This window comes from Schistosoma haematobium, chromosome 3 (genome assembly GCF_000699445.3).
Source record: "Schistosoma haematobium chromosome 3, whole genome shotgun sequence".
Lineage (NCBI taxonomy): Eukaryota > Metazoa > Platyhelminthes > Trematoda > Strigeidida > Schistosomatidae > Schistosoma > Schistosoma haematobium.
In genome coordinates, this window is record NC_067198.1 from 37,999,400 (window position 1) to 38,026,000 (window position 26,601).

General features: G+C 34.1%; 2 protein-coding genes across 3 annotated transcripts in view; one reads left to right on the forward strand and one right to left on the reverse strand.

Moving 5' to 3' along the window:
* Window positions 1–624: 624 nt before the first annotated feature.
* The window catches only part of P2RX4_1 (P2X purinoceptor 4), a 94,987-nt gene continuing 69,010 nt past the window's right edge, over window positions 625–26,601 (forward strand). For both annotated transcript variants that reach the window (XM_051213809.1, XM_051213810.1), the window contains exons 1-5: window positions 625–820; window positions 862–1,090; window positions 1,121–1,196; window positions 7,404–7,590; window positions 15,881–16,025. In XM_051213809.1, the coding sequence (XP_051069821.1) occupies window positions 699–820; window positions 862–1,090; window positions 1,121–1,196; window positions 7,404–7,590; window positions 15,881–16,025 (759 nt within the window). In that variant the 5' untranslated portion in view covers window positions 625–698. The remainder of the gene's footprint in view (window positions 821–861; window positions 1,091–1,120; window positions 1,197–7,403; window positions 7,591–15,880; window positions 16,026–26,601) is intronic.
* On the reverse strand, window positions 5,558–6,931 carry MS3_00005719 (uncharacterized protein). Its single transcript, XM_051213811.1, has 4 exons — window positions 6,754–6,931; window positions 6,639–6,732; window positions 6,354–6,473; window positions 5,558–6,326 (listed from the first exon to the last, which is right to left on the reverse strand). The coding sequence occupies exon 4, from the start codon at window positions 6,301–6,303 to the stop codon at window positions 5,680–5,682; it is 624 nt and encodes a 207-aa protein (XP_051069822.1). The 5' UTR covers window positions 6,304–6,326; window positions 6,354–6,473; window positions 6,639–6,732; window positions 6,754–6,931; the 3' UTR covers window positions 5,558–5,679.

Here is a 26,601-nt window from a genome sequence, read left to right on the forward strand (position 1 = left end):
AGTGTATAGATACATAGTATTTCTTTTCCTCCACTCCAAAAGGATAAGGACACATCAGAACATATCCACTGGCGAGTCACGATATCAGATCGAGGACTCAAAATCAAACCTTATGAAGAAAGCATCAAATCACTGAACCTTTACTTATTTGAGTATAGGCTACCTAGAGGTGACCTTCTAACGACTAACAGCATCACCTTAAACACTTATTTAAGCTCAATCACAATACAAACCTTAGGGGTAACACTTTGAAACTGGAGACACAACACGGAGGAACGGACTATAGGCACACCTACTCCTTAAGAGTGGAATTTGTTGCTGACCGAGCAAGTCCAAGAGACTTCCCAGGAGTCCGATGAGAGAAAACTTGGCATATTATTGGGGAACAAGGACAGCGTTTCACTATGATTTACTATTTTCCTTTCCCATCTACCGTTAAATATACATAGGTTCTTACCTAGCAGGATCGGTGATCCACTGTCACTAGACACGGAATCCTGCCCAGCGATTTCCTATTCTGTTTCCCTTAAAACCATTTGAAACGATTTAAAATAATTTACTAAGTATTTTCGTGGAAACTATTTCAGATTTCGCAGTTTTGTTTTTCCATTTAGAATACCTGATAACATTTATGACCTTGATTGCTGTTATAAGCGGAGAACTTTCAAAACTCGACATATGTAGGCACTCGTAAACAAATGGTTAAGGGGATTGCTGTCCTTTTTGAATATGAAACGCCAAAACTTGTACAGATTTCCAACATTAGAATTGGAGTTACTCAACGCCTACTTCAATTGGTTATTCTTATATATGTCGTTTGGTAAATTGTTATTAAAACTTATGGTTGTTTATTTAAAACAGCTGGGTTATGATTTATGAGAAGGGATATCAAGAGAATGATATAGCTAAAAGTGCGGTCACGACTAAAGTAAAAGGTGTCGGCTTTACAAACTTTTCGCATATCCCGGGGATCGGGATACGGAGTTGGGACGTGGCGGATTATATAGTACCGCCTTTGGAAAATAATGCACTGTTTGTGATCACCAACTTGGTTAAAACTGAACGTCAGTCACTTTCCAAGTGCCCAGAGGTAGTTTCTTTGGCATAATACATTTTCTAGAGTTCATGGGTCCCCGAGGCAGCTTGTTATAAAGACTCAGACTGTAAACCCTACTTTATTACCCATCTTGGCAATGGTAAGTTGGTAGTGACATCCATATTTATCCTTTAAACTGATTTTGACGTTCAAAATTATCATATATTGCTGTATAAAGTTAGAACTTCAATCATTAAACACAGTCTTTATCTGTTACATAAGATCTAGAAGCGCTTTAACTTAAATTTACTTCTATCATTTTAGTATTTATTTATTAAATGATTCCCTAGCTAGTTCATGGATTTTTACGAATCATTTTGATCTCTGGCTGAATTGTGGTTAGCAGGACTGTCGAGGAGTTCTGATTTTTATCAAATATCACAAAACATATATTTTATTGGACTGGTATCTAGATTGTTAGGTTCTTGTCAAATCTGAATTTTCAAATCACTTGGACAGCGTTTTAAAATTTTCTTCGAACAAGTTTTTGGAGACACTTCAATCATCAGGTCGTAATTGTGTATCAGTTTTAAATCAATAATCAGTTGATTGGAGGTTCTATAATTTATGATTACTATTCTAGCCATACTAAACCATATCAGTTAGGATAACATGTTAGAGCATTCATTTCAACTAAAATTTCATTAAGTCCACCTGTTTTTACATATATTGTCTTCAATAATGATTTGATCCGCATCACCTTGTGTCTTAGAATAAAATATTCTCTAGGTTAAACTGATATAATACCTTGTTTTAACTGTCAAAATCAAGACTCCATTTCAATCCATGAAAAAATATGATATCCCTCCAATAGAAGTTGTTCAGAATTAAATATCAGTTGAATCAACATTTACAGAAAGATTCCGCACTTGAACACAATTTTATGTTTTTTCGCATCTCTAAATTCTTCTTTACATATACCTTTCATGGGTTAGGCAGTTATAAAAGCAAGTAATATATTTCTCAGTTAGCTTTACGGAGTTCATGGTGCTGTATCTGCGACTAAACCACTGAATGTAAGGATATTTGACTTTAACAACTGGTAGTTTGTTAAAATTAAACTGTGGGATGTAAACAAGCACAAACAAAAAATGAAAAACTATTGTCTCGATCTTAACGAGTTACCCAGATTGATCTGAATACGCTATGCTGGAAAATGTTTGTTTAACAATATGAATTGGAAGCAATTATTTGAAGCTTGTAGTCTACGCTAAAAATGACAAATAAAAACCCATATTAATGTTTATAGATACTTTGGAATAAGGTCTTTTTAATTTGTTTAATTTTTTTACGACAGTTTTCGTCCGTTTGTCAATTTTATATAGGACAGAACTTATGATATCATTTACTAGTTTCGTAAAATAAGAGACTTACTTACATTCGATTGTTTGCTCTTCAATACGCTGTTATTACTACCTAATTACTAATTTTTCTTGAAATATTCCGCAGTACAGTACTTCCGTTGAGACTTTAATACAGCTATTCGTTGATAAAGAACTGTCTGTTTAGCAATTTAAAATACTTCGCTTTCTCTCATTTAAAAACAAAATTTTGTCAGATTATGATCATTCAAAAAAATTAAAATACAACAGATTTATCAATCTGTATCTGATTTTTCATGATTGTCTTTTGTTACAGTTATTACTAATAATTTATTACAAACGACTGCACGAAACATGAGTTTAACAAGCTCATAACTGTTTGTATACTCAATATTTAGTAGAATGAAAAACCTTCTCTTATAGAATTGCCATTTTGGACTTATCTTCAGTTTTATTTTGGTGTCCCAACAACTAGGCACCTTTCCACTTATTACAATCCAAATATTAAAATTAAGTACGGAATAAAGATAATTTGTCAGTCTAAAATTCATATTTAATTATGGATATATCGAATTAAAATAAACATCCTAAGTTTCACGCTATTTCCTAGTCATCAATTTTAAGATGCTTATAAAAATGTTTTATAGCATATGCTTACAGTAATTTCATGTACATAAATTCAGTTAATAATATGTTATTAGCATCGACCTTTCATAATTTCATAATTAATTATAGAAACTATGAGTTTTCCCTTGTTATCGAGTTTGATTATTTCATACCTTGGGCTCTTGAATAAATTAAATACCATGTAATAGAATTTTTAAAGATCATATCTAAAAATGAGTTACCTGTTTTCAGATAAATTATCTTCACGCTGAAAATAATTCTAAAATGTCCGTTCAGTGGTACTTGCCACAATTTCATGCTCATTAAATATAAGACTACAAAATACAGTAAGCTTTATTAAATGTAATTGCAGACATTATCTATCAACTTTAGCAGTATAAATATGTCGTCAGACTTTAACATCAATAGTTACGAAGTGTTAAGTAAATTTGACATCTGAATAATACCATGTAACATTGTTTGAAGGTAAACAAGTTTTTGAAACATGGTTTAGTTGGTAACTGCGTTCATAATTGAAACGATATAAAGATCTTTTTTTTCCTGGAAATTCTGTCTTAAAGTCAATCATTTTATATATTTTGATTGCCCAATCAATTTCATTTAGACACTGAAACATTTACATATTGTTGATATCATTCTATCTTTTTTATTTGTAAGGACAAATGAATTTGCAAAAACGTTTCTAGGTCTGTAGGTTTCAATTCGCATTCTTAATATACGTCGTTAGTGGTAGTCTAGATTTTATTTAAAATACTTATGAACATTAAATTCACTTGGTGTTATTTTACTTGTATCTTCCCATTGTTATTTAGGACTGCAATTGATCAGTCTCATGTTGGCATAAGTGCATCCTGTGCGGATTGCCTCGATATAGCCTTAAGTCACAAGCTTTCTAAGCAAAGATGGACAGTGGCTAGCGGTGGAATCCAGGACGCGCGTTACGTCCTATTTGGGACTCGTCAGCTGGATGCATTCCAGAGTTGATGTTATACAAAATGAGAATTATTTTATTGATTACTTACTTACGCCTGTTACTCCCAATGGAGCATAGGCCGCCGACTAGCATTCTCCAACCCACTCGGTCCTGGGCCTTCTTTTCTAGTTCCATCCAATTCTTGTTCGTTTTTCTCATGTCTATCTGCATTTCCCGGCGTAATGTGTTCTTTGGTCTTCCTCTTTTCCTTTGGCCTTGAGGATTCCATGTGAGGGCTTGTCTTGTGACGCAGTTGGGTGCTTTCCTCAATGTGTGTTCTATCCACTTCCAGCGCTTCTTCCTGATTTTTTCCTCTGCTGAGATCTGGTTTGTTCTCTCCCACAGTTGGTTGTTGCTAGCAGTGTCCGGCCAACGGATTCGAAGTATTTTGTGTAGATAACTGTTAATAAACACCTGTATCTTCTGGATTATGGCTTTCGTAGTCCTTCAAGTTTCCGCCTCATACAGTAGAACTGTCTTGACATTTGTATTGAAAATCCTGACCTTGGTGTTGGTTGACAGTTGCTTTGAGTTCCAGATGTTCCTCAGTTGTAAATATGCTGCTCTTGCCTTGCCGATCCGCGCCTTCACATTTGCATCAGATCCACCGTGTTCATCAATGATGCTTCCCAGATATGTAAAGATTTTTACATCTTCCAAATCGTCTCCGTCAATTGTGACTGGATTGGTGCATGCTGTGTTGTGTCGGAGAATCCAGCTTTTCCCTTTGTGTATATTGAGACCTACTGCTGCTGAGGCTGCTGTTACACTGTTCGTCTTCTCCTGCATTTGTTGTTGCGTTTGGGACAGAAGGGCCAGATCATCTGCGAAGTCTAGATCGTCCAACTGCATCCTAGATGTCCGTTGTATCCAACGTTTTCCTTCAGATGTTGACGTCTTCATGATCCAGTCGATCACCAGGAGAAAGAGAAAGGGTGAGAGTAAGCAACCTTGCCTGACACCGGTCTTTATTTCGAACGAGTTTGTCAACTGTCCTCCATGCAAAATTTTGGCAATGTAATCCACTATATGAATTTTGTATGATATTGACTATCTTCTGAGGCACGCCGTGGTGTCGAAAAAGCTTCCATAGTGTTGTTCTGTCCATGCTGTCAAATGGCTTTTCGTAGTCAATGAAGTTGATGTAGAGTGATGAATTCCATTCAATTGATTGTTCCACAATGATCCGTAGAGTTGCGATTTGGTCTGTACACGATCTATCCTTACGGAATCCTGCCTGTTGGTCACGAAGTTGGGCGTCTACGCAGTCCTTCATCCTGTTTAACAATACCCTGTTGAAGACTTCCCGGTATTGAGAGAAGAGTGATGCCCCTGTAGTTATCACACTTGCTGAGATCGCCTTTCTTCGGTATTTTGATCAGGAGTCCTTCTTTCCAGTCTTTTGGTACTTGTTCCTCATCCCAAATTTTATTGAAGAGAATGTGGAGTATCCTTGCAGTTGCCGCTACGTCTGCTTTTAGTGCCTCTGCTGGAATGTTGTCCGGTCCTGCTGCTTTGCCACTCTCGATTTGCCTGATGGCCATGCTGATTTCTTCAATTGTTGGTGGGCCAACATCGATTGGGAGGTCCGTGAGTGCTGCTTCGATGTTGGGTGGGTTCAGTGGAGCTGGTCGATTCAAGAGTTCCTTGAAGTGTTCTACTCACCTGTTTCGTTGCTCTTCAATGTTGGTGAGTACCTTGCCTTCCTTGCTTTTCACTGGTCTTTCTGGTTTAAGTTGATTTCCAGAGAGTTTCTTTGTTATGTCATACAGTTCTCTCATGTTCCATTCTCTTGCAGCCTCTTCCACATATTTACGTTTGTCGGTTCTGATGCTCCGCTTCACTTGTTTGTTTACCTCTGTGTATTCAGCTTGTGCCTTGGCTTTTTCTGCTCTTGTTCGACTGGTATTGATTGCTGCTTTCTTGTTCCTCCTTTCTTGAATCTTATCCAGTGTATAAACAGTGACCCATTCCTTGCGATGGTGCTTCTTGTGGCCCAGAACCTCATGACATGTTGAAGTGATTGCCTCTTTGATCCCCCTCCAGTTGCTCCCCATAGTAGTTCCTTCTCCATTGAGTAGATCATGAAAGGCCTGGAATTTATTGCTGAGGGCTATCTTGGATTCGTTGTGTCTGTCAGTATCCCGAAGAAAAGCCGCATTGAACTTTTGTGATATTGTCCGCCCCGTTGTCCAGTACTTCTTGAGTTTCAATTTCATCTTGGCGACCAGCAAGTGATGACCTGGTGCTATATTAGCTCCTCTCTTGCTTTTCACATCCTCCATTGTCCTCCTGAACCTTTTGTTGATGCAGATATTGTTGATCTGGTTTGTGATCCGGTGAAGTCCATGTGATTTCGTGAATGCGTTTATGTGGGAATAGATGGTGTCGTCTATGACCGGTTTATTGAAGGCACATAGGTTTGCAAACCTCCCATCATTTTTGTTCCTTTCTCACAGTCCGTGTCGTCTCATGATGTCTTCATATCCAGTGTTGTCCGTTCCAAACTTGGCATTGAAATCTCCCATCAGAATGGTCAGGTCGTTTGTTGGGCACTTCTCGACGATTGACTGCAGCCTATTGTAGAATTAATCTTTAGCGTCTTCATTGTAGTCGTTGGTAGGCGCATAACATTAAATGATGTTCATTGAAATGCCCTCGTTTTTTGTTTTGAAGGAGGCTTTGATGATGCTTGGTCCATGAGATTCCCATCGTATAAGTGCCTTTTGTGTTTGTTGGGACAGCATCAATGCAACTCTTTGTGTATGTTGGGCATTTTCTTCATCATGGCCGGAATATAACAGAAGCTCCCTTGAAGCTAGTCGTTGTTGTCCAACTTGCGTCCAACGTGTTTCACTGATCCCATGCACCTCTAAGTTGTATCCCCTCATTTCTGCAGCAATTTGAAAGACTCTCCCGGTCTCCCACATTGTACGAGTATTCCACATACCTAAGTAAGTGGTTGCTCTGGTTGTCAGAAGGGGCATCGGCCTCGTAATATCCGAAGGAATTCGTCTTTCATCATGAGGCGTCATAGTTCTTCCAAATGAAGACCTTTTGACTCCCAGGGCAGAGTTTAAAAGGTTGGAATAATTTTTCTGGTTAGCGTTTTTTTATCGAGTTAGTTTTCTACGGGATGGTGTCTCTAACCCCATGCCCAACCCCCCTTCTTTATCCGGGCTTGGGACCGGCAGTAGCCCTTGGAGGGACTCCAGGCGGAGTTTTTATTAATTAGATTGAAGTATCATTTCAATTAATGAACTATTTAACAATTTCGGACTGTGTATATAATATTTCAATAATTATTTGTCATTGTGTTTTGTTCATTTAGAAAACGATTGTAACTTAGATATTTTAACCCATTCATTGTCTATTCTCTGTTCAGGTGCTCATACAGGCAAATGTATCATTAAACCAGGGAATGATATTGGATCATGTGAAATATATTCTTGGTGTCCATTAGAAAATGATACTTTACCGCTTGGTAAAAAATCATATTTATTCCCAATGGTTTATAATTACACACTACTTATCAAAAATGATATAAATTTTGAAAAATTCGGTATACATCGGTAAGTTGTATCAAATAAGAAAAATAGTATTGAATGTTTTGTTTCAAAGAATTTATTAAGTGTTTTCGATAATTAGACAAATCTTTTTTTCCTTTTAACACTACTGTATCTTTTTGTCACAGAATGTCTACGTTAATCATTTTCAACAATCTTATTACTATCTGTTAGTTACTAAACTTATTCTGAACACGTTTCTGATATAGTCTTCAGTTTGATTCAGTCACAATGTACCCTACCTAACCCTTAGCCGACCATCGATGTGCTGTGAGAAGACAAAGAACTTGTGAGTAGCTGGGTCGCTAGATCTAATTATATATGTACACAAATCCAGTTACTGGACCGATTCAGACAATATGTGTGAGGTGACCTTGACCATACCACAAATTTGCTAACTCACAATAGCTAGGCAACAACTTAATTTTTCAATTACCACATGATGTTTGCGATAACAACTTATTTTTTGCATTTGCCTTGCCTGTCATCTCAGACTCCTGTAAAAATTTCCCCCTTTGTATTCAGCTAAGTTATGGCTACATGAAGTTCCATATTGTTCACATTTAAGTCTCAATTCAACATCCTAACAGTTTGCTGTATCATACACTTTCAATTATCTAAAGTATGTGGTGAAAAAAACATTGACATTAGTTACTGTGCTTTTGTCATTATTTTTAAACCGTCTTTAACATTTTAAACCGTTTCGTGGTCGAAGTACCATTTGCTGGTAAGGATCATTTATGTTTCGAAGGCTGATATGTTGATAACATGTGATATTAAAGTCATAATTATATGTTATAAATTAGGAAAGATATTTAAACTTTAGATGTTTCACTCAAATGAGCAAAAATCCCAAGCAGATCATCAAAAGTGATACTTTCACAATGGTTTTTCTCAGCATCTTATGAATTGACTTCATAGACTGAGTTTGATTTTTAAATCAAAATTAAATAAATGAATATTTGAAGTCTTAGAGAAAAGAGAAGCTCATATAATAAATATAAAGGTTTTCTAAAATCACTGGGTACTGATTTTATTACTTACCACATACAAATTACTTAATCAACACACTAAGTAGTTTATACAACAAGAGAAATAGAATAAAGTAAACCAGAAGTTAGTTATAAATTACCTAATGAATAATTTCTAATGAATAAATAGAATGTTAAGTAAACAACTTAAAAACCTCACTCCTTGAAATCATGAGTCAGTTGAAGCTAGATCACCATTGAAAACCTGGAAGCACTGGACGGCCGTTTCGTCCTAGTATGGGACTTCTCAGCAGTGCGCATCCACAAAACCCCACCCCGCGAGATTCGAACCCAGGACCTATCAGTCTCGCGCCAGGCGCTTAACCAACTAGACCACTGGGCCGGTGGGCATCCAACGATGTTAATGTCTAACTTCAACCAATCCACGAAATTGCGCCACCGTACACCATTGTCTTCAGTGAGTTGATATCTCACAACAGACCTGGTTGAACTCCACTGGTAACGTCTTCTCACTAGAACTCCAGGAGTATCTCTTGAAGTCAGTCACCAGTGAGCAGATGACGAAACGGCCGTCCAGTGCTTCCAGGTTTTCCATGGTGGTCTAGCTTCAATTGACTCATGATTTCAATCTGTGAAATTTCTAAAATCTCCACAAACCCCTTCTGATAATTTAAAAATCGTTTCATTCTGACAAAACAAAGTATTTGATAATTATACTTATCGACCTGATCAATTTATTGTTGCCTTACGATATCACTTAGAAGAGATGTTTAACGGAACTCTTTCTTTGTCTGTATATTTGTTATATTTCTCTCTTATTACAACCCAGCTATTCCTACTGTTTACTATTCTTGAACACCAATTTACTCGACAAGTCCCCATATCAGAGCACAGTTGGATAGGAAAGAGATTATTTTCTAAGTAACAAGCTTAGATGCGAGTAGGAAGCACAATAGGAAAAAAGTTAGTATATTTATAGCTTTTACATGAGAAGATCCTATAGTGTCCTCCAAGTATCGACTCATAACATTAGGAAACTAGTCAATAATCTTTATTCACTTAATTCGGTTCCAGTAATAAGACAGTATTAACAGTTATCATTAAAATAGCTTAATTCACAACTGATTACACAAAATGAATATTTGTTTAATAGTTGAATTCATTAGTCAGTTAAAGCTAGACCAACATGGAAAAGCTGAGAGCACTGGACGACCGTTTCGTTCTAGTATGAAACTGTTCAGCAGTGTGTATCCATGATTCCACTTTGCGAGTTTTGAACCCAAAACCTGTCGGACTCGTGAGCAAATGCTTAACCTCTAGACCACTGAGCCGGTTGGCATCGAACGGTGTTAATGTTTAACTTCAACCAATACATGAATATATTTGTTTTTAGTCAAACAATTAACAAACAATCGTTCAGTGCTTCCAGGTTTTCCATTGTATTCTAGCTTCAATCAACTAATGAATTCAACTGTTAAAATTATTATAATATCCAAAAAAACCCACTCTGATTATAAAAGTATACATTTTTCATTATTTATTAAAGTAATTCTCATTAAGTTTTAGTTAGGGTGACACTATAATTTATAGACGACCAATGACAGACGCTAAACTGACCTTCAGAGTGTCCACCTAATAACTAGGATCAAATGAGGGTTATAAGCCAATGTGAGGAATTAGAATTATAATTTACAATTAATGAATAGAGTAAGGAATTAGATTTCGGGTTTCATCATGAATTGACATCAGCCATCATGCCAAAACTCTACTTAACCAAATGGATGAGTGGATTTCGCGTCAGAATCTGAGAATTGTTATCTTATACGTGATTGGTTCATCCATAAATTATAATCTTGCCTTAGTTAGTTCTTCTACATCACTATCTTTGTCTATCCTAAACCATTAAATTTGATTCAATATGTCTACTTTTTATTGCTTTCAACGTTATAGATATTATAATTGAATGCATTTTATTTTTAACTCTATCTACTTAATTAATATGAATATTTGTTAGTATTTGAATGAATAGTTTGGTAGGAATTGAGCGCCAGATGTATAACAGGTATTATGTGTAAATATTATATTTGAAATCATCTCAATAATTGTAATGTAAATAATTTTAAAGTTTCGTCCAGTGATGTTGTATGAACTTCTTCAGAGAACTGCCACAGAATTTATACCGTTTAACAAGCAAACAAATCTTCACTGAAAGCTTATCTAATGATATTCAGGTGTTGATTTTATCAAGTAAGAAGATATTGGTCAATAAGATGTGAATAATATGCAAAAGAATGAATGAGTGTGTATGTATAGGTTTATGTTATTAATAGTTGAAGTTTATTACATAAATTCAGTTTCTGTCTATTATCAATTACACGCAAATCATTTTGTTTACTTCAATAAAAAATTTAATCTCAGTGGTTTAATGTCATGAGTATCCATTCGTCTCTTCACATTTTACATAAACTTTGAAGATAAAAAAAACTATTGATTTGTACTATCATTTTCAATAAACAAAATGATCAACATGTATTTAAAGCTACTAGGTTCTTTGATAAATTTCGATAGTGTAATAGGAAGATGAAGATTATCAGAACTATTGAAGTCTTAACCATACGAAAATTCAACCCCCCCCCCATGTATTCAAAGAACAGTTTGTTTACACCTTAAACCTAACCTAGTAATATTAGCTTATTATCCAGAATGATGAGGTTTCAAATTGCTTTCACATTATTATTTTTTTAATTATCCTTGTCTCCTTTTACCCTCCATTTCTAGACTAGTTGACCTTTTATTTTTATAATATAAATGTTCTTAACAAGTACATTATGTATGATCAAATTGTTCGAAATATATTGCGCTAATATATCATTACATAGTTCTGATAATCTTCGTCTTCTTATTACACTATCGAAAGTAATACATGTTTGATGATAGACAGAGACTGAATTTATCCAATAAATTTTAGAACAACATATATAAGTAAACAATATTGTTTTCGATTAGATCCTCATCAGGCTATACGCTAATATACAGTAATATTTATATGCATATATGAAATTATTAAACCAATGAAGTCAGTTTATTGAGTGAATAATAACAGTGGAATAGATTACAAAAATAAGTGAAAAGTACAAATTAGTACTGTGATGATAGGTGTACTAGTTGTAATAAGAATAATAAAGGCTTAAATCAATGTTACATAATGGGAAACAGGTCAATGATTAGAAAAAAAATATAGACACCGAATTAACATTCAAAAAAATTATAAGATTAAGTAATAAGTGTTCAGGTAATTGGACAGTGAAACGTATATTTGAGAAAAAAAGAAAATGGTAGGAGGGGATGAAGAAAAATAATAAACGACGAGGGAGTATGGAAAATAATGATAAAGTTTAGCTATTAACAACATAAATCTATACATACATATTCATTCATTCATTTTCATATTCTAAACGTTCCACACTATTGATATCTTACTAATCCCCTAATTGACAATATTAACATTTGAATATGAATTAATAAGTGTTTATTGATGATTTGTTTGCTTGTTAAACGGTATAAATTCTGTGGCAGTTCTCTGAAGAAGTTCATACAACATCACTGGACGAAACTTTAAAATTATTTACATTACAATTATTGAGATGATTTCAAATATAATATTTACACATAATACCTGTTATACATCTGGCGCTCAATTCCTACCAAACTATTCATTCAAATACTAACAAATATTCATATTAATTAAGTAGATAGAGTTAAAAATAAAATGCATTCAATTATAATATCTATAACGTTGAAAGCAATAAAAAGTAGACATATTGAATCAAATTTAATGGTTTAGGATAGACAAAGATAGTGATGTAGAAGAACTAACTAAGGCAAGATTATAATTTATGGATGAACCAATCACGTATAAGATAACAATTCTCAGATTCTGACGCGAAATCCACTCATCCATTTGGTTAAGTAGAGTTTTGGCATGATGGCTGATGTCAATTCATGATGAAACCCGAAATCTAATTCCTTACTCTATTCATTAATTGTAAATTATAATTCTAATTCCTCACATTGGCTTATAACCCTCATTTGATCCTAGTTATTAGGTGGACACTCTGAAGGTCAGTTTAGCGTCTGTCATTGGTCGTCTATAAATTATAGTGTCACCCTAACTAAAACTTAATGAGAATTACTTTAATAAATAATGAAAAATGTATACTTTTATAATCAGAGTGGGTTTTTTTGGATATTATAATAATTTTAACAGTTGAATTCATTAGTTGATTGAAGCTAGAATACAATGGAAAACCTGGAAGCAGTGCGCATTCACGATCCTGTCTCACGAGATTCGAACTCAGGACCTATCAGTCTCGCGCGCGAACGCTTAACCACTTGACCACTGAGTCGGCATCCAACGGTGCTAATGTCCAACTTCAACCAATCGACGAAGTTGTGCAACCATCCATCATTGTCGTCAGTAAATCACTATCACAGGACAAACCCGGTTGATCTCCACTGGTCACCAGAACTATAGGTAATACCTATTGGAGACCGTCACTAGTTAGCACGTAATGATAATAATCACAAAGGGGTTTTGTGGAGATTGTAGTAATTTTAATAGTTGAATTCATGGGTCATTTGAAGCTGGAATTACTTTTATCCTTTGAAGATAGAAGTGATTGATAATAACTCAACACGTAAGAAAACTATGCTGACAATAATAAAATGTATAATGAAAATTCTAGCATGTAAATACAGAGAAAAAGGATATAACTTTACACAAAAGTACTTCTTATCGAACTTCATATTTATGTTACTATAAAATTTATAAAGTATTATGGATTTGTATAGCGTATATATTATATTTAAATAACAAAGCCAAAAGCATAAAACCCACAGTTGCGGTTGCAAATGCCCTGGTACAGCCGAGAATGGGAAGAGTTATCTCGCCCTCTCGAAATCCTTTCACATGGCCACGTACATGCAACCATTACCAGGAAAGTCCTACTCACTACCCTCTTCCAGCAGACGTGTTCTTTACGAAATTGAGAGGACGAAAAGCCAATGTCCAGTGCTTTAATCGGGTTGGTGAACACGGAGGGTCCACTAAGGAGAGTTGGAAAACCCTAGTTTCAAACCAATGGTGCACATGGGCACCAGGATCCTGAAGGAACAAATGACGTATGAACTAGATGTTGATCACCTTCTACCTGACGTTGCTCCACTGCCTTGTGGGTCATCCCTTTAGGTCGAAGGCTCTGGGTGTGGCCCCCTAAAAAAACCACCCGCTTCTGTTTGGGAACTCGGACAGTATCCTAGCCCTCACACAAATCGAATGATTTATGTGGCGCATATCTATTTGATGCCTACTTGTACCAGTGTTTATGTATTTAAGTAAATAAGTAAATTAAATAATCTGAGGTGTAGTTAATATGTGCTGAAATCTAATCTCAATACTCTACAACGGTATCATGGATTGTTGTTATTTAGATTAGTAAGACCTAATAAGGAGTGATGAATGCGAAGTGAATGAAACAAGATCAGAAAACAAAACGCCTGAGCTACAAATCTTCTCCACCATCTCGTGCATTGGGTAGATTAATAATGTTTAACCAATAATAATAATAATAGTAATAATAATAATGCAAGGATTTGTGAATAAAGATAACAGTGACAATTACAATGAACTACGAAAAGTCGTAAGTACAATAGTCAAATTAGGTCATTCAATAGCTAAGATTACTATTGATTAGTTGGCTTTGATGTTGGCCAGGGAAGGAGGAATGGTTGAAGATATTTCTTTTGTATGCATAGCTCAGATTTCTTCATCCGGGTGTCTACTCCTTCAACCGTTTAAAGGACTTTAAGTTTGACAAGCCTTGGTAAGAAATTACTGACCCTATAAATAATTTGAAAGGCTTGGATTATACTGGCACTATTACCAGTTCGTACTAAATGGGCCAATATCTAGCTGTTCACTTTCTTCACCAAACCTTTACTTAGCCACTCTGGAAGGTGTTCTCAAGCACGAACATGTAGATTCCTAGGACTTCCACCAATATAACTTGCTCCACAGAAGCTGTCGAACTGATAAATACAAAATGAGGTGGTCATTGTAGGTGATTCATTATTTAGCCTCGATGTCACCCTATCTGACCCATATTTATTCGGATCATGTATCTTAAAGCTTCACTTCACATATATGCAAATTCAATTTAACATTCTATATGAGTCATATTAACATTAACAATTATATTGTATTTTGTTTAACAACCCTAAATTCACATGCTTTAACTTTGAACGATATACTTTACCCTTAACCTGACCATTTTCCGGTTTATTAATTTGGATTATATATGAATTGTAGAACCTGAAGAGAATTTATTGAAAAAAATATTCTCCATTCAAAGATTGGTCTTTTAATTTTATTAGTAAATTGAATAACTTAACTTTCATTGACATGAGATTGTATTTTTATTCGTTACATTAATAAATAGAATGTTTTCATTGAACTATTGTATTGAACGAGATTTCAGGTGGGGAAAACCATACATTAAATACATTTTCTATACATCTTCCTTCAGTTGTACTTTACATACTTCATGATTCTTCCTTGTTCTGTTGTTAATAGACTTACTGTTCTATTTATATTGTATTTTCTTTATTTTAATCTTTTGTTGACAAGTGTTCCATACTACTTAAATATGTCAGCATAAGCAACATACACCAGAGTATTATTTATTTACGCCAAGTCTTTTGATAATGGCGAGACTCTAATTTGGGGACGACCTTTGAACGAATCTTAAATGACCTTGACAATTATTAGCCAATCAGAAGACAGTTAGTATAAAGTGAAAATATAAGAAAGTAATGAATTACAGTGGATATTCTTCTTTTACATGATTTAAAAACTTGTTAAGGTTTGATGAAGGTTCAGAGGTACTGAATTCATAATGCAAAAGATATAGAAACTCGTCCATAAGGTTAGTGTTTAGAGTTAGGGTTAGGTTACGGTTAGGGTTTAGGGTTAGGGTTTGGGTGCTAACATACGATCAGTTTACAACGGATTTTAGGGAAGAGGTGTTTATCGAGAGGCTACGACCTTTACCCTAACCCTGTCCTAACCCTAACCCTATGGTTGTACTTTTTTTCCAGATGAACTCACTATATGGGGTTTCATAATGTTATTCTACATTCAAATTATGGTAATACATTGTATTAATCTTATGCAAGAAATACTTTGAATCGAAAAACAAAAAAGAATTTGTTTATTCATAATAATTAATTTTTTTCTTTAATTCTAGACGAAACATTCAAAACTGGGCATCCAAAAAATTCCTTCGTACATGTTTATACAATAAAACTGATCCAGAAAATCGATTTTGTCCAATATTTCAGTTTGGTACTATATTTGAAGAAGCTAATGTAGACCAATCAATATTTATTAGTGTGAGCGATGTATGATTATTTATTATTAAAGTACATTGTTTTCAGTACTATAGAGATATTACTCTAAACTATTTATCAGTATAGGGGTTGTGGAGATTGGTAAGTTTCGATTGAAATCATGAATCGATTAATGTTAGACCACCATTGAAAACCTGAAAGCATTGATCGTCCGTTTCGTCATATTGAGAGACTCCTCAGGAGCGCATATCAAAGATCCCGCCGCACGAGCTTCAAACCCAGGATCTGCCGGTCTCGCACAAGAACACTGAATCTCAGTGGTCTAGATGTTAGGCGTTCGTGCGCGAGACTGAAGGGTATGGGTTCGAATACCGCGAGCTGCATCGTGGATGTGCACTGCTGAGGAGTTCCACAATAGGACGAAACGGGCGTCCAGTGCTTCTAGGTTTTACATGGTGATCTAGCTTCAGTTGACTCATGATCTCAACCATTAAAATATTATTTCTGCTTGAATTCTACTACAAATTGGATATTGAATTTCAATTTTTAAACAAACAAAAATACTTGGAATCACTACGATAGAAATTTATTCATGTGTGAAATAAGTATTTAATAATTTTTATTTTTTACTTTAATATCTGGGTAATATTTACTTGTCTCCAAGTGATTATTTAAAATGTCAATTTAATTTAGCTTAAATTTACTATAAACTATTAGTTATGATATTTTAAACAGCTTCATTCATTCATAAATTGAAATTAAGCCAGGAGAACAAGATTTACAGAATAATAGGAATTCATAATATTTCAAGGCTACACATTCAATGAAACCGGTTCAATTTTACATTAGTAATTTTATTGTAAAACATTTTATATACTGTAATCAATGACGTTTAATTTAAAACAACGGTATGTTTGAATATCTGGGGTACTTGTTCCTGCCATTTAGATATTTCAACAAGTTACATCTTTTTTGTTTGTTTGTCTTAACACATCATTATGTCTATTAATCGCATAACCTTTTCAAATGACTTTATGGAAAGTTTACGACTTTTCATCATACACGTTACAGAAACGCCCAATCAAGGATATTGTGGTTGCTGACGATATGTATCGAAAAGAATATACATTATTTAGATATTGATTCCTGACGATTCCTGCCAACATCTGACTGGTGACCACTTAATACTTATTGCCAGGATCAATCAAGAAATATAAAACAGAAACTTGCTGAAATACTTTGTGCTGACCATTCTATACTATACCGAAAATATATTGAATAAAGCTAATAATAATAATAATAATAATAATAATAATAATAATAATAATAATAATAATAAATGAAACATAAGGAAATAACATATCTAATAAAATAGTTAAGATCGATCAGCATTTATATTATTGAAGATGAAGCCATATAAGGAAATCGTTAAAATTATTAGCGATATTGTGGTGTGGGTTACTTATATTCACACAAGTGGTATATAACGGTGGTTAGACATAGGATGTATTTCAGTAGAAGGTCGATAAAGAAAGAACGGAAACGGAACGCAGTTGGTATGAAAACGTATGAACAATGAAATCTGAGACATTGAATTGATGTTTGCGACAGGAACAGTGAAGTTTGAGATGATGAATTGATATTTTGCAAATTAACGACTAACTATGATGATTCTCAGATTTTATTGCGATGCTCTGTCCCCACTCGTGCTCTTGTTCACTACAATTTTAAAAAGACAATGAATAAAAACAAATTATCAACAAATGAGTAACAAATCAAGGTATCTAGTTTATATAAAATTCAAAGTAACATCTTGGATGAATATCAGGGGAATTTATTTTTAAGTTATGACATAATTAATAAAGAGATTATGTACTTGATAAAACGTTAGAGTAACATAACTGTTTTACTATGGTAATAAGAGATTCATTACATTCACTTTCTGTATACAAAGTTAGGTCGAAAGAACTTGATGGAAATGTTTTCAAAGTGAAATAAAGTGGTGTTCACTGCTTGTTGATAATTTTAAGGGCTTCTGTTATGTTTACACTGTTTCTACTGTCCATAAAGTGTTTAGTGATTACACTTGTACAAAGTATAAAACATAAAAATAGTTATGATAATAAATATTTCAGGCTCTTCAGATCGTGATCATATAGCTATTAGTGTAGTGAACGAGAACACCAGTGGTGAACGACCAAATGTAAATGTATTTTATTAAAAAACTACAGAATGTCTTGGTAAAATCTGAGAACTATGGAGTAAATACTTTATTTGCAAAATGTCAATCAGTTGTCTCAGACTTGATTGTTCCTTCGTTTCCACACCAACCACTCTCTGTTCTCGTTCTTTTCTCTTCACTTTTCCTAATCTTCTGCCACCAGGCATTTCGCTTTTGATTGGTGATACATACTGCTTCTATATGTCGATATCCGTAGCACACCACATTAGTACTAAAGAAAGAATGAATGAATGAAAAAGATGCAATTGCATAAAAGTGGTTAGTCTGTTAGCGATAATGGATTTTTTGGTAGATGATAATTCGTTAAGGTGTTTAAAGAGATAGTTTAACTTTTTTCCAATGAAAGTAAGACTTTTGACTAAAACAGGTTTGGTGATAACAATAAGCTAATAAAGAAGGAACGAATTGAGCGAAGAAATTTCTTTTCAATTAATTTTTAATCATGGCTCTACACTGATATATATACGTTTTACAATAATAATATAATACTCATCGAGTGGATACGTTACGTAATAATTACATAATGACATTTAAATGAACATTGATTAGTTGGAAGAAAGAGGATTATTAATATTCAAAGTGATCAAGAAGTTGCTAAGTTGCGTAATGTAAGAAACAAAGAAGGAACAGAATTTTAACGGATGGTCAATAGGATGGTAGTTACGTAAGAATCAAGAGATGAATGTTGAGAAGTTATTAAATTCAAAAGCAACAGAAATAAAAAAAGTGGGAGAAGTATGAAAAATAGTTCTTTTGAAGGAAATCTTAAACTGATGGCCAGGGCAGGGAAAGTGGTTGTACGAATCTCTTTTGAATGCAAAGGTCAGGTTTGTGAACATGGATTGCGATGGCTTCCGCAATGTGCAAGAGGCGCACTCGTAAACCATGTGGCAAATTAGATGGGATATTGTAGATAACCTAAAAAGCTTTATTCAATTCGACTTGATGACCTGTGTCAACCAAGTGAGAGAGAATAGAACTTTTAATCACTTTCACCTGTCCTTTGTTTAACCACGACGGATGATGTTCAATAATGCGATGACGGATTTACCGAATTGTACGCCCAATATAACTGGCTCCACAGGAGCAGTTGAAACGATAGATACACATAGATTTGGAGAATTCAGGCAGTCTGTCTTTGTTGACTGTTCTTATTTTGGGATAGTTGTAGAAAATGGCATTTAATCTGGCAGCATTAAATGTTTTTTGTACGGCTCTTCTTAGTTTCTGAGTCAAGATTTCTTCAATGGTGTCATTTATGAATAGTACCTTCTTATGGACGGTGGGTATCTTTGTCCTTGTTTTCTTCTCCATCATATGTTTGTCGATGAATTTCATGGGATACCCATTCATACTAAGTAGGTTTCGAATATTATTCAATTCTTCTTCGATGGTGTCTTCAGAGCAAATCATTCTAGCCCGATGTGTCAAGATTTTTATCAAGTTCCTTTTGTATCTGATTGGAACTGCACTATAGAAATGAGTGTATTGTCCTGCTGCAGATTTTCTGTGTACCCCTCTTTTTAAAGTTCCGTCTGCTCTTCTTTTTAGTTGGACATCTAGAAATGATATGCTGTCGTTCTGTTCGTCTTCTGATGTAAAATTAATTGATGGATGAACGTTATTAAATGTATTAAGTAAATTGTCCTTATCATTTTCTTTTTCTAGTACTATGAAGGTGTCGTCTATATAGCGATAATAAGTTGGTAAATGGCTAATTATGCTTTTAAGTGGTCCGTTTTCCAGTTTTGCAAGGAAAATATCAGCCAGTAGAGGGCCCAATGGTGATCCCATGGCAACTCCATCTAGCTGTCTATAGTATTCGTTGTCAAATCTGAATTGTGCATTCATTGTGCATCTGAGAATTAACTGTTTTATCGCGGATGCTGGAATCGGGGTTTCTATGCGTCTCTCTGTTAGTTCATTGCAAATAAAATCAACTGTTTCTTGTAGTGGAATGTTAGTGAATAAAGATGATACATCAAGTGATAACATGAAATTATTCTTGACTGATAGATTTTTTATGTTCTCAACAAATTCAAAGGAATCCTTGACACTATGCTTGACAATTTCTTTGTGTAAGCTAATAGAGTCACTTCCATATATAACTAAACTTCCAGAAAATGTGGTAATCGTTGTTATTCAATTCAATGGTAGTTTACATAAGAACACATATGGTGTTTGCAGTGCAAAACCAATTTGGAGCATACTTTGTATGAAAGTAATAAAATCTATAGCATAATCAGGAAGTTAGAAGGTGGTATCATACTAGATGTTGGAGAAGATTTGTAGCTCAGGCGGATGATTTTAATGGAGTTTTGTTCTCTAAGCTGGATGGTTTGGTCATGAAGCTTTCATCGTTATTCTGAACGATATCATCAGAACATACCATCCAGCTCAACAAGCAAGACTTCATCAAAACTAGACAAATAATTAATTAATTATTAATGGTTCATATCGTACGTCATATTTACTATGACATTTGAAATTTTCTCCGAATTAATAAATTAAATAAATCCTTATGCAGCTCTAAGTTATCTCTGTACGATACATTATTAGAAATTCCATCAAACTAACCATTGTGATGAATATCAAACCACCTTTGAAAACCTGAAAGCACTGGCCGACCGTTTCTTCCTAGTATCGGACTCCTCAACAGTGAGCATCCATGATCTCGTCCGCAAGATTTGAACCCAGGTTTTTCATGGTGATCTAACTTTAATTGACTCATTATAGATTTTAATTTTTTAGTCGCAAGTTTTAATACTGTTACATCTAGAGCTTATATTCTTGGTATAACGCGAATAACTTGAGCACTAGAACGCTAGAACCCTTCCAAGTTGCAATGAGAAGACAAAAGACTAGTGAAACGAATGTTATTCCAGACAGTGTCAAATTATGGTACAAAACTGTCAGGTATTTATGGTCTTTCGTTAAAACGAAATCATGATTGTAGCTAACCAATCCGCACACAGGGGGTTATCAGCATTGACCAATCGGGAAGCTACACGTAGAGATTCTAGGATATTCTTCCAAAAGATGATTGGATGGGATATCTTCGGCTTTTTCCGAGCTTCTTACAGCTTCCTCGAGTTCACCTGTGGACCATCCTCACAAATACAAATAAAAAACTGATTTCAAAATTCTATTATGAAATGAATAACAGTAATATAATAGAAATTTTTATACATTTTTCAAAATATCAGCAGTCATATACTTACTATCCTCTTCTAGTTCCTTCTTTATTTAAATAGTTTACCATTATTAAAGTCATATTAGATGAATTTTTCTTAATTTTTATGATATCATTAGCTCTTGATAATTTTGTCCTCTTTGTTGACTAACTTTAAAAAACTCCCTTGAATTCTAGGTAAAATACTATGATATACAAACTTCAACTATTCATTTGGTATTGTTTGCTTGTATCTTCCTACTGTTATTTAGGATTACAATTAATCAGTCTCTTGTTGGCATATCTGCATCTTGTTTTCGAACTTCCTTGATATTGTCTGGTATCCCAGAGTTGATGTTTAGTTCGAGACTTGAACCCAACACCTTCCACTTCAAACACTATCGGGTTATCCACTAAGCTACTGAGTCCTAATGGCTGCCTGCTTGTGCAAGCAGGATTCATATATATCCAGCTGACGAATCCCGAATAGGATGAAACAAACGTCCTGGATACCACTGCTAGTCATTATCCATCTTTACCTATAAAACTTCAACTTTGTTAACAGCGAAAGAAATATATATAATTACATAATAATCTTAATATCATTGTATTGCCAATGTGTAGCTTCAACTTATCATTAATGCTATGGATTGTTAGTTTAATTCTGTATTGATTTGTAAGTGTACATCATAAACGAGTCTACAGAAAAAAACGTTTACTGCTGGTTAGTTTTCATTAATTTTCAGGATAATATCAGTTTTTGATGAGGATCACCATTTGAAGGAGTCTATCAAATCAAATGTTTAAGAAGCCTATATTGACACTTTTGTTAATTCATTATTAGAACAACATATATAAATGAACAATATTGTTTTCGATTAGATCCTTATCAGGCTTTACTCTAATATACAGTAATATTTATATGCATATACAAAATTATCAGAAGGCGTTTGTGGAGATCTTAAAAATTGAAATCATGAGTCAGTTGAAGCTAGACCACCATGGAAAACCTGGAAGCACTGGACGGCCGTTTCGTCCTAGTATGGGACTCCTCAGCAGTGCGCATCCACGATCCCGCACCCCACGAAACTCGTACCCAGGACATATCAGTCTCGCGCCAGGCGCCCAACCAACTAGACTACTGAGCCGGCACCCAATAGTGTTAATGTCTACTCGAAATTATTAAACCAATCAAGTCAGTTTATTGAGTGAATGATGACAGTGGAATAGATTACATAAATAAATATAGTAACTGAAAAGTACAAATTGATGCTGTAATGACAGGTGTACTAGTTGTAATAAGATTAATAAAGGCTTGTAAATGCTCAAATAACATAAGATTATGTAAAAAGAAGTATTCAGATAATTATACAATGAAGCGTATATATTTGAAAAACAGAAAACAGATATGAGGGATTGGAGAAAAATAAACAAACAGATAGTATATAAAATAATAAGATCGTAAGGGAGATAAAGTTTTACAAATTTCCTTATTGTTTACATTGTTACTCAACTATGAAGAATATTGTCTAGTTAAATGAAAATTACTTTTAAGTCAAACTCATTAAATTATAAATTACATTATAAGCAAAGATGGATAGTGGCTAGTAGTGGAATTCAGGATGCAAGTTTCATCTTATTGAACACTCGTCAGCCGGATACACTTGCATATCAGAGTTGATGTTCACTGTGAGGCTCAAACCCAGTACCGTTTGCTTCAAATGCTATCACGTTATTCCCTTGGTTACTGAGTCTTGATAGCCACTTACTTATGCAATAGTTTCAAAATATAAAAAAATTAATAATGTTCAAAGTTGAATTTCCACAAATATCGTTTATTAAACCTTCGTTTAAAACTTCCTAAACGATACTTGTTTTTTAATTTATTTAAAAAATGTCGTGGATTCGAATATCGCGAGGTGGAATCGTAAATGCACACTGCTGACGAGTCCCATACTAGAATGAAACAGCCATCCAGTGCTTCCAGGTTTTTCATGGTGATCTAGCTTTGATCAACTAATTGACTCAACTATTCAATTACTAAAATATATTTATATTAAAATGAAATAGTCATTACTTTTGTGTATTAAATGTTCAAGATGAATCAATGTCTTGGGCAATAGTCACTTATTCTTAAAGTTCCAACATGAAGTAATAATAACGTTCAGCTTCAATTAACTATATCATTACGTTTTTTTCATTTGAATTGTCATCTATATTAGTAATCTCATTGCAATTAAGTATGTTTTACTCATACTTATTGTCAGTATTTACCTATTACGTAATAACTTGTTTCTAGTCTTTTGGGCTTTTGTTACTAGAAACTTTGTAGAATATCCTTTTACATACGCTATACGTGTATTTATAATATATCATTTAAACTATTACAATCATTTTCACCTTCTCTATACCATACTGATGTGCGATCATAACAACTTTCAATTGAACTCTTTCATGTAAGTAACTGAAATCCATTTTATCGATATTACAAGTTGTAAACAACTAACAATAATATCAGATGAGTTTTGTGGGTATTATAGTAATTTTAATGGTTAAGATCATGAGTCAATTGAAGCTAGACCACCTTGAAAAACCTGGAAGCACTGGACGGCCGTTTCGTCCTAGTATGGGACTCCTCAGCAGTGCACATCCACGACCTCGCCCCCCGCGAGATTCAATTCTAGGACAATAACTAAACAAAATAAAATTTCTAATTTGTTTCTAAAGTAAATTATTTTAAACTCACTTGGTATTGTTTTACTTATATCTTTTCAATGTTATGTATAACTGCAATTGATCAGTCTCTTATTGGTACATCCTGTGCGGATTGCCTCGATAGAACCTTAAATCACAAACTTTTTAAGTAAAGATGAATAGTGGCTAGCAGTGGAATCCAAGAATTCAGCACCATTCGCTTCAAATGCCACCGCGTTATCCACTTAGATAGTGAGTCTTGAAGCTAACGGCAGTGGGTTCGAGTCCCATGGTGAACACCATCTCTGAGATGCAGATACATCTAACTGAAGAATCTTGAATAGGATTCCACTGCTAGCCACTATCTATCTTTGCTTAAATTATTCAAATTGTTTTAAATAGTAAAACGGAAGATTTTTAAAATTTCCTTTTCAAACAAAACGCATATTGTTTGTTGAGTACTTGGTAAATCTATTTTTTCAAACCAATTCTATGTTAAATATTCTGATCTTTTTCTTTTCTTCTAAGATTGAATATATTTCATGTAAGTACAATAATATTTCTTTGAAGGATGTAGCAAAGTTTAACGGTCATCTTGCAAAAGTACATTTCGTATTTTGAAATTGTAGTACATTTTATTTATAGAAAAAACATATTGAATGTTTTAAATAGTTGACATTTCAGCTAATAAGTTATAATGGTTTCTTATTTTCTACTGAATCTTTCTTAAGGCTAAGTGTTTAAATCATGTCAGCTTGACCACTTTAGTGACCTTATATCTGATTTCTGTTTGATAGTTTCTGATTGTTATTGAAATATACATGTCACCAATGATCGTATATCATTATCGACTGAAATCGCGTTGGTAAATAACGGAATCGAATAAGTTAAATACGAGAATGGATATCGAATACATACATGTTGTACACTCATTGATCTGAGTAGACAATCAGAGGAATGAAGCGAAGAGAAGATAGCGATGCGAAATGACACGTAGTGGAGAAGAGGTGTGAGCCAACTCGATTCAATCAATTGTTGATCAATATTTATATTCACACAAAACTAAGCTACAGATATGTGATCAGTAAGATCAAATGTACACACACATACACCCATATAAAAAAGTCAAGGTTGATAAGTGAATAATTGACAAGGACAAAATGTGACTGAAGTAGAATGAATAAATTGGCCTGTGCAGAAACTGGAATAAGTTTAGATGAACTCCAGATAGTAACCGACACCACAAATGTATTCAATGAGTCTCAAAAGCGGAATAATTGTAAAATGTTAACTGAGATGCTTTTATGCAGTATAGTAATATATATTATCACATTTAAATTTATCTTGGTCCTTTACATAGAATGACATTGTCAAAAGAAATGTTGAAACCTTGTGAATGTTTGATAACAGATTGACGTTAGTTTTTGATGCCTCAACATTGTGAACTCGCCAATAAACAGATGATAAGAATGATCAGATTTCGATCTCTAGGTGAGGATGCTATTCTCCTACCATAAAATTATCAACAGTTATACAACTGATATCTTTCTTTAATTAAAGCTAGTATGAATAAATGTTCTATTCACACTAACATATGTCAGCTACATGTATAACATAATGACATCTCGTTTTTGATAGGTTTGTTCATTGAGAGATAGCAACTCTTTTTTTCTAGAACCGTTTAATTATAGATTTATTGGCTTTGATAGTTCGATCATATTTACCAATGTGTGTCGAATTTATTTCGAAAAAAAATGTTTGTTCCATTCATATTCTTTCACAGATCTCTCAACTCATTAACTTTGTGATGTTGCTATTCGTTTGTGATGTTATACATCTGTGAGTAACCATGCTATAAACTACACCTTAAATATATACTAATCTGTTCGGTATGACTTTAAAATTAACGGACGTAAAAGTCGGCTAGTTTGTAATGTCCTTTTATAAATTCATAGTCGGTTCGACTGTTATTTATAGTGATACAGTAAGTCTGTCACTGATAATTCTGCTATTCGCTTTATTGCGTTATGCATCCACATAAAACTCATTGCTTTTTTTTAGAAAAAAAACTTGAATTTTGACAGTCAATTCTGAATAGTGGAAAGTGGAAGTTTTTAGTTTGATTTTAATGTATTTCTGATGATTCGAAACAGATAAACTAAAGGACTGTGTATTTTAATTCTTTGCTGATATTGTAAAAGATTTTAAATTGATTATGTAGAGTAATGAACACACTAGGAGATAATCAGTTATCAGTTTGGGCTTGTGAAAATTGTTGAATTTTGTTAAAATCATGAATCAATCCACGTTAGGCCACCGTTGAAAACTTGAAAGCACTGAACGGTCGTTCTGTCCTAGTATGGGACTCCTCAGTTATGCCCAACGACGATACCACACTTGGAATTTGAATCCCCAACCTTCAATCTTGTTGGTCTAAAGTTGATTGATTCACAATTTTAATGAGATAATAGTTAGCTGAATATTTCTCACTTCAAAAAAACATTAGTACA